The following is a 13,260-nucleotide window of genomic DNA, read 5'->3' on the forward strand; positions in this document are numbered from 1 at the left end:
TCTCAACAAGATTGTTAATTCTTTTGGGCAGGGACATGTACATACTGGCACTCTACACAGTGATCTGCATAGTATCTCGCACATGTCAACTTTTAAAAATGAAACACTGCTTTGATAAATATGTGGCTAAGATATTATCAGAGTTCAATAAAAAAGAAAGTAATTTTAATAAAATATTTCTTTATTTGAATAAGGTTAATGTCTTTTCTTGAATTCCAGCTAGCATCAAGTAACATTAGTCAAAAAACAAAATAACTTGAGAAATAGTATCCAATTGACAGTGGCTAGAAAATAATTTCAGCTTTACAGCGACATCAATAAAATTGGTATCTTAAATAGGCAACACACAGATCTAAAAAGTTGCAAGTATAGATTTTACGTCAAATCTCTCTTTTAAACACCAATATAACATTTTTTAAAAAACCATGTCTCTGTAATGAACATTTGGTCAGGGAGATCCAGTCACCAGATTTTAATATTCAACATTACATTTTTTCCCAAGATTGCATCTTTGTAATGCATTATGCCAGGCAATCCCTTATTCAAGTAGTTTCTCCTGTCCCTATTTTGCTTTTGTTATTAAAAAGTCATCTTTAATTTTATACAAAAGAACACAACCATGACTACCATTGAATGCAAGAAGCTTTTTGGTAGGCAGGTTTTGGATGGAATTTAACACAGTGGGCTGAATGTCAGTGAGCTTAAAAGTCATCAATAAGCTGACTTAGGAGTCAGGAAACGTTCTGGGTGGCTAATAACATACCAATTGTTCCTTATTAAAAAAGAGCATTAAGGAAGTTATGTGTACAAAAGAATCAGTGCACAAAAGCTTATGGGATCAATGATGGAAGTGTTATGTTATACCACTAGTTCTGAACCAGGGAAGATGCTATTAGACTCTTTCAACAGATAATATATGGTGTACTTGTATGGTTTTACTATTTTAAAATTTCAAATTAAATAAAACATAGCCAGAAGGTTGTAACATGAAAAAGGTACACTAAATCAGGAATTAACAACCATGATGTTATTGCATTCTTTAAAAAATGACTTTATGAGCACAAAAAACACTGATATATTTTAAATAAAATTTTGTATTTTTAATCCAAGGCACGCTGTAAAATATTTGCTGGTGTGAGAGTGAATAAATTTAATTATCCAAAATAACAAAGAAGTTAAAGAATCCTGGCAATGACTTTTTTTCCCACCAAGTTTGAACATTTTTCTTCATAAGTAATCTACTTATCTTCAATTATTTTGAGGAAGATAAACCAGACCCAATTAATGGGATACAACTGCCCCTTCCCAACTGCTGGACTTACAATGTTTCAAAGCAATTCAATATCCAACAGAGTAGGGAGTTTAAAATGCATGATTATACCCTCTCAATATAGTGCAGGTACCCACTTGTCTAGGCCATAATCAGAATGAGACCACTTGAATTCTAGCCTGACAAAAATATACTGCATAGATTTGGTATTCCTTTCAATGTTTCAGGCACAGTGTGACTGTGGAGTTTTTAATACTGGTTTTGGCAGCTTTTTCCTTAGGGATGATTAGCATGAATTTTATACTTTACAACCTAAACATTCTTTTGAAGGTATTAAAAATTTCTCATGGACTGATAAAAAAATGAATAAATTTGTGATAATGTCTTTGAAATGATCTGTGTGTCCAAATGGATTTCACAATGTTAACATTATAAAGGGGGAAAAAAATTCACTCCTACTACAGGTAAGTAAATATGGTAGAGTGAAACATCACTTACTGGAATATTCCTATTTATCACCCCAAAATAAATGTTCACAGAAGTTGTAATAATAATAAGACTGTCCGTTCACATTATAGCATTAATAGAGTACTGCAAAACCAAAGTCTTCATAGAGTCCTCGTGAAGGCTATTGGTATGAGAAGATCAACCTCTAAGTGGTATAAAACAGTCACTAGCTTGGGACTTATGGAATTATGCACCATGTATTTTTATTCCAAGACCTGTGACAAATAAAAAATGGCTGAAGTAGATGAGAAAGCAAGTTCTGTTAGCCATGAAACATTTAGATCGGGTTCAGTCATGAGGAAAAAAAACAAAACCTCAACCTCTGATAGTCTTAAATTCAATGAACAAATAATTATTTTTATCATACTTACAAATTCAATTATTAAAGCTCAGAGTAAAAACTGTGCAAGGACTTTATGAAGACCCTTTATACTTGGACATTAAAAGGCAAACCCTACTGACAAATGTATTTTAATACTTGAAGCTTTTTAAAAAAAAATTCACAAAAGTCTACTTTTTTATTTCTTAAAAATTGCTCATGAAAGCCTTGAAATTACAATGAGGGAGTCTCCTAGATTTTCAGGGGATGTACACATTCACGTATTCGGGGTTGTATAGTGAAATGGCACTGTAACTTGAACGCAGTGGTTACTTTTCAATTATTTACAATATTCAAATCCCATGCACCCTAGAGCTGAATTTACATGCTGTACTTTAAAATATGGTAAAACTGAGTTAAACTACAAATTTTTAAAAAAGCTATTTTAAAAGAAGACTTAAGTGACTTTCTTTAAGGTGAAGACATTCAGGAGCATGAAATGAATCTGTCAGCGGCAAAATACCCGTAAAAACCGTTAATCAGAAGAATGTTTTCATCTGAATGAAAATTAGGCAAAAAGTAGCTTTCTTAAGTTTTTCCCCCACACCTTCCTTTCAAGATAAGATATACTGTCCTCATTCAAAGGGAAAAAACCCCAAGAGTTCTACATAGGCATTATGAAATGTTAACATCTTGATCCTAAAAAAGCTCTACTTGAGCAAAATGATCTTTGATTTATTTCAAGAGGGAGTTACATCAACATAAAATGATTAAAGGAGTAGGTCTTTGATTAGGATATTCTGATTCATACATTTTAAGACTTTGGTTACTCTGACCTCTATAACAGGGAAATTACGTACTATGGACTTCAGGTCAATGTCTTAATTTTGGAAAAATTTTCTTTTAAATAAAATTACTTACAACATCACACTCTTAAGAGTAAACTTTCTGCCCCAGAAATCAAATGTGGTGACCACCACTGGGGAGGCATGTCCCTAGTTTTTCTTACCCTAATCACACTGGAAATAAATGTACTGCTTGTTGGCTGTTCTACCATCAACCATCAACTCAAAAAATTTTAAATAAAGTTATATACTGTGCACAGTTTTTCCTTGAAGTTCTCACTTCTGTAAGGTTTATTCTTACCACAATTTAACATTTAAACAGGTAATTTTAACAAAAAATTAATAATTTAAACTACTGAAGCAATTTAAACACATAAAAATTCCCTCATTTACAGTCAAATTCTGTGCATACATACAGGTACATGTACAAAAATGGTGATCAAAAGAATTTTTTGGCTGCGGCTTCCTGCTGAGTCCTAAATAAACACACAAAGCATATAGAGATGAGTTAAAATACTTTAAATAACCATTCTGAATCAAATGAAAACACAATAATTTATTGTAATCTATCTATTTTACTTCTACTATGTGTTAGGTGGCATAATCAAGCAGTTTCAAGATATGCCCCTCTGCCTGAAAATATTTAGCAGGAAAAAACTTTCCTCTACAGACTCTCTTTTTTGGTATATTTAGAAAGTGTTCTAATTTTCAGAAATCTCTCTATCCCATTATAGAACCTGGAAGCTAGTGCTAAGATAAATTATTTGTTTTAATTTAAACAGATAATTATCATTAATCTGTGTATAGAGAAAGGGTAGAATCTGGTCAGATTTTATAAAAGGAACTTACCTATACATGATATAACCAATGAATAACATCGTCTGTACTGCTACAAATATTAAAAAATGTGTTGTAGATAAACAAGACGGAAATGGTGGTAGTTCTGGGCATTTTGCTCTTTCATTTGATGGCTATAAGACAAAAAAGCACATGTATGAGACAATACCCAAAGAATTTCCTGGCACATTTAGCATTTCAGAAATCGGATCTTAGTGGCTTCTAGATCAATGACTCTCAAGCATATTTATTCCAAAGGCACCAACTAGCGTACTTGCAACTCCCATGTGTCACTGCAATTAATTCTTTCTACCTTCATACACGCGCTCACACGTGTGCACACACCCCCACACACACCCTACCTCTGCTGCTTATGAAAGAGACCTGAAGTTATTTGGATACAGCAAACTTACTAAACTTAAACAGAAAAAGGCTATGTATGTAAGCTCTGCAGAAAGACACCATGGTACAGAGGAAAAGGAAGTGGATCAAGAATGAGAAGGCTTATATTTTAGATCTATCTTTACCACTTTCTTAGTAAGTGACCTAAGACAAGTCACAGACTCTAGGAGCCTCAGTTCCCCTATCAGTTAAATGTGGAGAATACCTACTCTATCTACCTCGCAGGGTCATAACAAACAAATGAGAAAATGTACATGGAAAGTACCCTGGAGTCTATAAAGTCCCATATGAATGTAAGATATAATAACACAGTAATGTGAGATATAACAGAAAGAACTATCAAGAGCTATATGAATGGAAGATACAGGTTGTTCTATTGAAAATACCAGTATTACAAAAAAAAAAATCAGCTTAGGGACTAGATGAGAGACCTTGTTGAACAAAGCCTATCTCAGAGCATGTATTTAGAACATTATGCTTAAACAAACTGATGAATAATTTAAAGTCTTAGTTGACTGTTTACATACTCCTAGTTCTAACTAGCTGAAACAAGGTTACAATCAAGGTACTTAATAATAACTAACATTTACATGGTGCTTTAAGGTGTGCAATGTGCTTTACAAATTTTAACTCATTTGTAGCTCTCAAATATTATCTCATTTATATTTTCATGTTTACTTCACAACCACCCTGAGAAGTAGGTGCTATTATTTATTATCCCCATTTTTTTAGCTGAGAAGACTGAGGCAAACAGAGGTTAAGTGACTTGCCCAAGGTCAACACAGCAAGTCAGTGTCTGTGGCTGGATTTTAAACCCAAGTTTTCTAGACTCCAGACCCAGTGCTCTATTCACTCCCCTGCCTAGCTGAGTAAAGAAGTGAATGAAGAAGCAGTGCTTCTGAAATAAAGAAAAGAGGAAATCTTTCAAGGCCCATTTTAATAGTACCATAAACATCTCAGCTACCTAAGATTAAGAGCACTTAAATAAACACTTGAAAGAAAAACAGTAAAAATTCACTTAAATAAAATGTGAACTGACTTTCTTTTCTTAACTTTCTCCCACTTAGCATTGACCATACTCTTTGTCCTCTACAAAATTCTCTAATAAAACTACATGCGTTTCATATTTTTTTTCTAAGTTTCGACACTGTAAACCTAGGCATTTCTCTCCTTGGTAAAGGGATATATAATAAGCCATACAGATCATTGTGACTGGCAACCTTTATTCAGGGTGTGATGCTATTTTGCTAAAAAGCAGGCTAAAATAGTTAACATTTTTCTCCTGTTCAAAGCCCTGGATGTTAAGAACCATAGCATTACAAAAGCATACAGAAAACAGGAATAATGATAGGTAAGTAAAATCTGGGGTTGAACAACCTTACCAACTAGGCTTAAAAGCTGATGTTTGACACTTTGCTTATAAAAACAAAAACAACAACAAAAAACTGTGCTTTAAAAAAACAGAAGAGCTGAAAGTACTATTTATCAGCTGCCTACTGAAGAAATATAAAGTATTCCAATTCATTTTATGGATTTAAAAACGGATGACTGAGGAGGGAAAAAAGTGAAAACCTGAAGTTCTCAATGGAGTAATCAAAAACCTACAGTGATTCCTTTTCTTAAACGAAATTAAAACACTGATAACCAGATAAGGATAAAGTTCATAGAAAATTCAATGAAAAGAAAGTTACCACATTTCGTTGTATTAAATGTTCAATATCCCTCTTTACTACATGAAGGTGTTCTTTGATATCATTGAAATGCTGGGTCGTTTCATATACACTGCCTGCTGTGCCCGCATGCTGAGATCCACTGACCAGCCTCAGAGTTTCACCCATAGAATTCCTGAAAAAGAAAAACCTCCAACACTTAATAAAATTAAAATTTCTCTAAAATATTGTAAGCACAAGATTCTTGTATGATGAATAAGAAAATATTTGCACTCTTTGTTAAATCATATATGAATTCAGGATCTTATTACCACTACAGGAAACAAATTTCTTACATAAAAATAGTGTGTGTATATGGAATACTACTGTGATAGAAGAAATGATGAGCTCAATGATCTTAGAACAACATGGAGAGACTTGCATGAAATAATGAAGAATGAAATGAGTGGAACCCAGAGAACACTGTATACAGTAACAGCAATATTGTTTTAAGAATGACTTTGAGTGAATATGTTGCCATTTTGACTATTATAAATACCTAAATTAACTATAAAGGGCATATGAAAACAGATGCTATCTGCATCCAAAGAAAGAACTGATAAATAGAATTATATATAGAATAATTTTACTTATATATACTTATTTGTGCTCAATGGTAGCCATCTTTTTGGGAGGGGGAGGAAGGGAAAAAAAGGAAATTAGCATAACTCTGTTGTGTATTTAAAAGGAATAGCAAGTTGTACTAGTGAATTAGCGGTTTCATGTGCAATCATCTTTTTTATTGTACTATGTTATGGAAATGCTTGTTTATTCCACAAATTTTAAAAAAACCAACAAATGTCATCTGTTTTATACTGTCTATCTTTATGCATACTTACTTCATTTCATTCACTTGTCTCAGGACCTCTTGCTGAGTTTTCACCACAGTATCAAGTTCTTGCTGAGAAGCCTGAAATGAGATGTGCAAACCATTTTGATAATCTGCTCCCTTCAATAACTATGCAAGCTACAGTTTATCTTCCATGATTTTCTCTACCACTTCTCACTCAGGTGCTAAGCTGGGAACACATTTTTAAGCTCACCTGTCCAAGTTGTGCTGGGCCTCCATGGCCTCTTTTGGAGAGCTCTTCAGTCAAGGCAGAGACATACCTTCTTTGCTCATCGAGGATCATGTCTAATTGTCGGTTGAGCTGCTTGATTTCAAGATGGATGCGATTCTGCCCTTCAAAAATCTGTCTTAGCTCACGATCGCTTACACTCTCAAAAATTTCTTCAGCTACAAAAAGTCAGAGTATCAGAACCAGACATACATGTAGTTGGCAAAGTAGCATGGTTCTAACATATCTTAAAATTAGCACAAGGAATCATAATCTAACAAATGCAGCAAATATATTGCCAGTGAATAGCCAGTTAGATAATGTAAAATGTTACTTACTTATACTATCTCCAATGAGTGATTTTTCATTTTTACTGAAATCCTGTTTTTATATGATGCTAATTTCCAAACACTTGCCCTAAACAGCCATTCCTCATAACCAAGAACAAAAAAGCAAGAAAGAAAAACACTTCAGTAAAACTAACCAATGTACTGACTGATCACGATAGTTTACGCAATACTCAATAACCATAGTCCCTACTTCTGCAAAGTTGCATGAGAGGTGCATTTGCTCATCTCTACTTTGAGGCCAAACTTGATCAAAATATACAGCATTTAGTTTCACTGGGGTTAGTTTCATTGGGGGGGAGGGAGGGAGGTGTTCTTTTTCTTTACACCACTACAGCTATTGTGTATTATCCTGGTTCTGTTTACTTCACAAAAGTCTTTTTACACTTCTCTGCATTTCTCATACTCAACATTTTTTTAATACTACAACATTACATTATTTTCATATATCACAATTTGTTTTACCATACTCCAAAATGATGAGCATCTATACTTTGGACAAAAAATGATAGTATGAATATTTTGGTTTATGTGGGACCTTTATTAAGGTTTTTTACTTCCTTGGGATATATACTTGCTGCAGGCTCTCTGGACAAAAGGTATGGGCAGTTTAGTTCCTTTTTTTTTTCTGAAGCAAATTACAAATTGCTTTCTAGAATGGTTCAGTCACTTCACAGCTCCACCACATAGTATTAGCCTGCCTGTCTTTTCAGTCCCTTCCAACATTAACTATTCGATCCGTTGTCATCTCTGCCAATTTGCTGGTTGTGAAGTGAAATCTCAAGAGTTGTTCTGATTGGAATTTCCTCTTATTATCAGTGATATGGAACAATTTTTTACATGGCAATTAACAGTTTGCAATTCCTCTTTTGAGAACTGTAGTTTACATGCTTTGACCACTTACCACTGGAATGACTTTCAATTTATTTGCTTTAGTTTTTTTTTTTTAATTTACCTTGGATATCAGACCTTTATCAGAGACATTTAATGCAAAATTCTTTCCCTAATTGAACATTTCCCTCCTTATCCTAAGCTGTACTGATTTTGTTAGTGCAACAACTTTTCAATTTCATATAAACAAAATCATATATTTTGTCTTCTGTGATTGCCTTTATCTCTCATTTGGTTAAGAATTCTCCCTCTAGACTATTAAAAACACTAGAGAGTAAAGGAATAAATGGAGACTTTCTTAAAATGATAAGTAGTATTTATCTAAAACTATTAGCAAGCATCATATGTAATGGGGACAAGCTAGAAGCATTTCCAATAAGATGGGGGCGAAACAAGGATGTTCATTATCACCACTGTTATTCAATATTGTATTAGAAATGTTAGCTTTAGCAATGAGAAGAAAAAGAAAGTAGGCAAAGAAGAAACAAAACTATCACTCTGTGCAGATGATATGATGATATAATTGGAGAATCAAGTAAAAAACTACTTGAAATAATAAACAACTTCAGCAAAGTTGCAGGATATAAAATAAACCAACATAAGTCATCGGCATTTCTACATATTACCAACAAAGCCCAACAGCAAGAGACAGAAAGAGAAATAAAGTTACTGTAGACATTATAAAATATTTAGGAGTCTACCTCCCAAAACAAACCCAGGAACTATATGAACACAATTACAAAACACTTTTCACATAAATGAAGTCAGATCTAAATAACTGGAAAAACATCAGTTGCTCTTGGGGAGGCCAAGCTAATATAATAAAAATGACAATTCTACCTAAGCTGATTTACTTATTCAGTGCCATACCAATCAAACTACCAAAAAATTATTTTATAGAGTTAGAAAAAATAATAACAAGATTCATTTGGAAGAACAAAAGGTCCAGAATATCAAGGGAACTAATGAAAAGAAATGCAGGGGAAGGTGGCCCAGCCATTCCAGATCTTAAATTGTATTATAAAGCAGCAATCCTCATAACTGCTTGGTACTGGCTAAGAAACAGAGTGGTGGATCAGTGGAATAGGTTAAGTATACAAGACACAGTAGTCAATGACTATAGTAATCTATTATTTGATAAACTCAAAGACTCCAGCCTCTGGGATTAGAACTCACTCTTTGACAAAAACTGCTGGGAAAACTGGAAAATAGTATGGCAGAAACTAGGCACAAACCAACATCTTACACCCTACACCAAGATAAAATCAAAATGAGTACATGATTCACATGTAAAGATGGATACTATAAGCAAACTAGGACAGCAAGGAATAGTTTACCTATCAGATTTATGGAGAACAGAAGAATTCATGAGCAAACAGGAGATAGAGCATTACGAAATGCAAAATGGAACTTTGATTACATTAAATTGAAAAGTTTTTGTACAAACAAAGCCAATACAACCTAGGAGAGCAGAAAACTGGGAAGTAATTTTTACAACCAATGTCTCTGATAAAGGCCTTGTTTCTAAAATATAGAGAACCGAGTCAAATTTATAAGAATACAAGTCATTCCCCAAGTGATAAATGGTCAAAGGATATGAACAGGCAGTTCTCAGATGGAGAAATTAAAGCCATCTATAGTCACATGAAAAAAATGCTCTAAATCACTATTGATTAGGGAAATGCAAATCAAAACAACTCTGAGGTACCACATCACACCTATCAGATTGGCTAACATGACAAAACAGGAAAATGATAAATGTTGGAGAAGATGTGGTAAAATTCGAACACTAATGCGTTGATGGTAGAGTTGTGAACTGATCCAACCACTCTGGAGAGCAATTTGGAACTATGCCCAAAGGGCTATAAAAATGTGCATACCCTTTGATCCAGTAATACCACTTCTAGGGCTGTATCTCAAAGAGATCACAAAAATGGGAAAGGAACCCACATGTACAAAAATATGTATGGCAGCTATTTTTGTGGTGGCCAAGAATGGGAAATTGAGGGGATGCCCATCAACTGGGGAATGGTTGAACAAGTTGTGGTATATGAATGTAATGGAATACTATTGTGCTATAAGAAATGGTGAGCAGGCAGACTTCAGAAAAACCTGGAAAGACTTACATGAACTGATGCTGAGGGAAGTGAGCAGAACCAGAAGAACACTGTACACAATAATAGCCACACTGATCTATGACTAACTCTGACAGACTTAGTTCTACTCAGCAATGCAAGTATCTAAGACAACTCCAAAAGACTCATGATGGAAAATGCTATCCACATCCAGAGAAAGAACTATGGAGTCTGAACACAGATCGAAGCATACTATTTGCTCTTTTTTTGGTTCTGTTTTTTCTTTCTTGTGGTTCCTCTCATTCATTCTAATTCTTCTTTACAACATGATTAATGTGAAAATATGTTTAATAAGAATGTATAGGTAGAGCCTATACCAAATTGCATGCTGATTTGAGGAGGGAGGGGGGAAGGGAGAGGGGAAGGAAGAGGGAGAAAATTTAAAACTCAAAAGCTTATGGAAGTGAATGTTGAAAACTAAAAATAAATTAATTAATTAAGAAAAAAAGATTTTACAGAGATGTAAATAAAAAAAAAACAAAAAAAGAATTCTCTCTCTTAAAAAAATTTAATTTAAAAGAAAAAAAAACTTTTCTGCTAGCCACAGTTGTGAAAGGTATGTTAACTTGATCCTCATTTTTTTTTTGGTAGGCAATTAGGGTCAAGTGACTTGTCCCAGTTCACAGAGCTAGCAAATGTCTGAGGCTGGATTTGAACTTGGGTCCATCTGACTCCAGGGCCAGTGTTCTATCCACTGTGCCACCTAGCTGCCCCTATCTCTATTAAAAAAAAATTTTTTTTTAGTATTCAGTATTCATTTAGTATTCAGTTCATAATTTTCCCAGCAATTCTTGTTAAACAGGGAGTTTTTTTCTCAAGTAACTGATGCTCTTAGGTTTAGGTTTATTGGGTTACTGAGTTCAATTATTTGATTCTTCCTGTTCCAAGGGGCTGAATTCTTAAAAAATTAATTAAAAAAATTCAACTATACTATGGCTTGGAGTCACAAATTGAGTAATTTTATTATTATTATTAATAATATTATTGTCTTTTTTCTTCACATTCTACCTTTTCCTATACAATATAACTGCTTCAAACCCTTAACCCCACAGGTCCAAATAAAGTTTCTCACAATGCATTTTTTTTCCATAATTTCTTCCTTCCTATATCACTTTCTTCTCTCTCCCTTTACTTATTTCTCTAGTCAATAAAAAAACAGTTCAGTACCTAAGTACCTAGCATGGTGCTAGGTGGTAAAATATCAGTGACAGATCTCATGAAAAGTAGAAAACTCAATTCCACTTTATCTCTTAGTGTTTGCGTACCCATGCAAGGTGTGGAACACAGAGAAGAATGACAGAACAGGTTGTGAACAGGCAGAGAAATCAGCAGAAGCCTGCAGGGAACAACTGTCCTCCACAGGATCCAAAGGCAGGAAGGTGGAGATAATGTAGAAAGACAGAAGTTAGAGATGGGTAAGGCTGATTTTCCATTTTGAGAATAATGGATCAGAGATGGTGCAAAATCTGATTCTATACCACAAAAAAGCATGCCTTACTTAAACTTGCCCTCTCTCCCAGTGCTCAGCACACAAGGAATTATAAAACTTCTACCACTAAGAGATTCAGATATCCACACGGCATCACAGCATTAACAACAACTTTCTCTGCTTCATTTGACACTATAGTCTACCATCTTCTCCTGGACACTCTCTTCTCCGGGTTTTGGGTTCTCTTACCTCTAGGACCACTCCTCAGTCTCTTGTCTTGATTCATCAGCCACATCACACCCATTAACTGTGTGTAAACTTCAAGGCCCTGTCCTGGGCCCCTTCTCTTTCCTCCAGATACTTTCTCTTCCTTAGTCATCTCTAACTACTATGGACTCAACTCTCATCTTACTTCAGAAGACTGCCCCAAGCTCCACTCATGCATCTCCAATCGCTTATGGGACATTTCAAATCGGATGTTTCACAGGAAACTTAAATCCCACATGTCTAGAACAGAATTTATTATCCTCTCCCTCCCCCTGCCTCATACTTCTCTTCTGCACTTCCCTATTCCTATTGAGGGCACCACCAATCCTACCAATCACTCAGGACCACAACCTCAATGTAATCCCTAACTCCTTCCTCTCACCTCACACAGCCAATCAGTTGTCAACATTGTTGTTTCTACACCTACAACATCTCTCACAAGTGTGCCCTCCTCCACTCTCATAGTCCCCAACCCAGGTTCAGGCCCTCATCACCTCTCATTAATACTGCAGTAATAGTCTCCTGTTTGATTTCTCTGCCTCAGGCCGCTCCCTACTCCTATCTATCCTCCACAGAACAGTCAAAGTGACTTTCCTAGGGGCAGCTAGGTGGCACAGTGGTTAGAGCACTGGCCCTGGAGTCAGGAGGACCTCAGTTCAAATCCAGTCTCAGATCAGACACTTGACAGTTACTAGCTGTGTGACCCTGGACAAGTCACTTAACCTCATTGCCTAGCAAAAACAAAAACAAAAAAACCAAAAACAAACAAAGTGAATTTGCTAAAATGTAGGCCTGATCATGTCATCATCCTTCCCCAACTTAATAAACTCCAATGGATCCCGACTGCCATAAGGATCAAACAGAAACTCTTCTGTTTGACATTTTAAGGTTGTTCACAAGCTGGCCCCTAACAGGCCAGGCTCCTTCCTATCTTTCCAGTCACCTTCCTCTTCCTGATGTTCTGTGATACAGTCAGACTGGCCTCTCTGTTGTTCCAAACTCACAAAGTCCCATCTCTAGTCTCCAGGCCTTTGCCCGTGCTATTCCCCAGGCCTGGAATGCACTACAGCCTCATCTCTCCTTCCTGGAATTGTGATTTCTTTCAACACTCTTCTGGTTCCTGGCAGTGAGTGTATCACCTTCCCCAAGCTACTTTGTGTCCATTTTGTATATTTTATATGTATACTTTGTATATTTTATATGTACACTTTGTCTTCTCCTTTAGAATTTAAGCTCCATGAAGG

The 13,260-nt window shown here is 35.2% G+C and overlaps 1 protein-coding gene across 2 annotated transcripts in view; it reads right to left on the reverse strand.

Moving 5' to 3' along the window:
• LMAN1 (lectin, mannose binding 1) overlaps positions 1-13,260 on the reverse strand; it is a 42,932-nt gene continuing 29,672 nt past the window's right edge. Inside the window, exons 9-13 of one of the 2 annotated variants that reach the window (XM_027868933.1) lie at positions 6,933-7,120; positions 6,729-6,799; positions 5,872-6,025; positions 3,791-3,912; positions 1-3,417 (exon numbers count right to left, since the gene is read on the reverse strand). In XM_027868933.1, the coding sequence (XP_027724734.1) occupies positions 3,381-3,417; positions 3,791-3,912; positions 5,872-6,025; positions 6,729-6,799; positions 6,933-7,120 (572 nt within the window). In that variant the 3' untranslated portion in view covers positions 1-3,380. Of the gene's footprint in view, positions 3,418-3,790; positions 3,913-5,871; positions 6,026-6,728; positions 6,800-6,932; positions 7,127-13,260 lie in introns of both variants that reach the window. The other variant, XM_027868932.1, reaches the window with a different exon arrangement.

This window comes from Vombatus ursinus, unplaced genomic scaffold (genome assembly GCF_900497805.2).
Source record: "Vombatus ursinus unplaced genomic scaffold, bare-nosed wombat genome assembly UNPS02014791.1, whole genome shotgun sequence".
NCBI classification, from domain to species: domain Eukaryota; kingdom Metazoa; phylum Chordata; class Mammalia; order Diprotodontia; family Vombatidae; genus Vombatus; species Vombatus ursinus.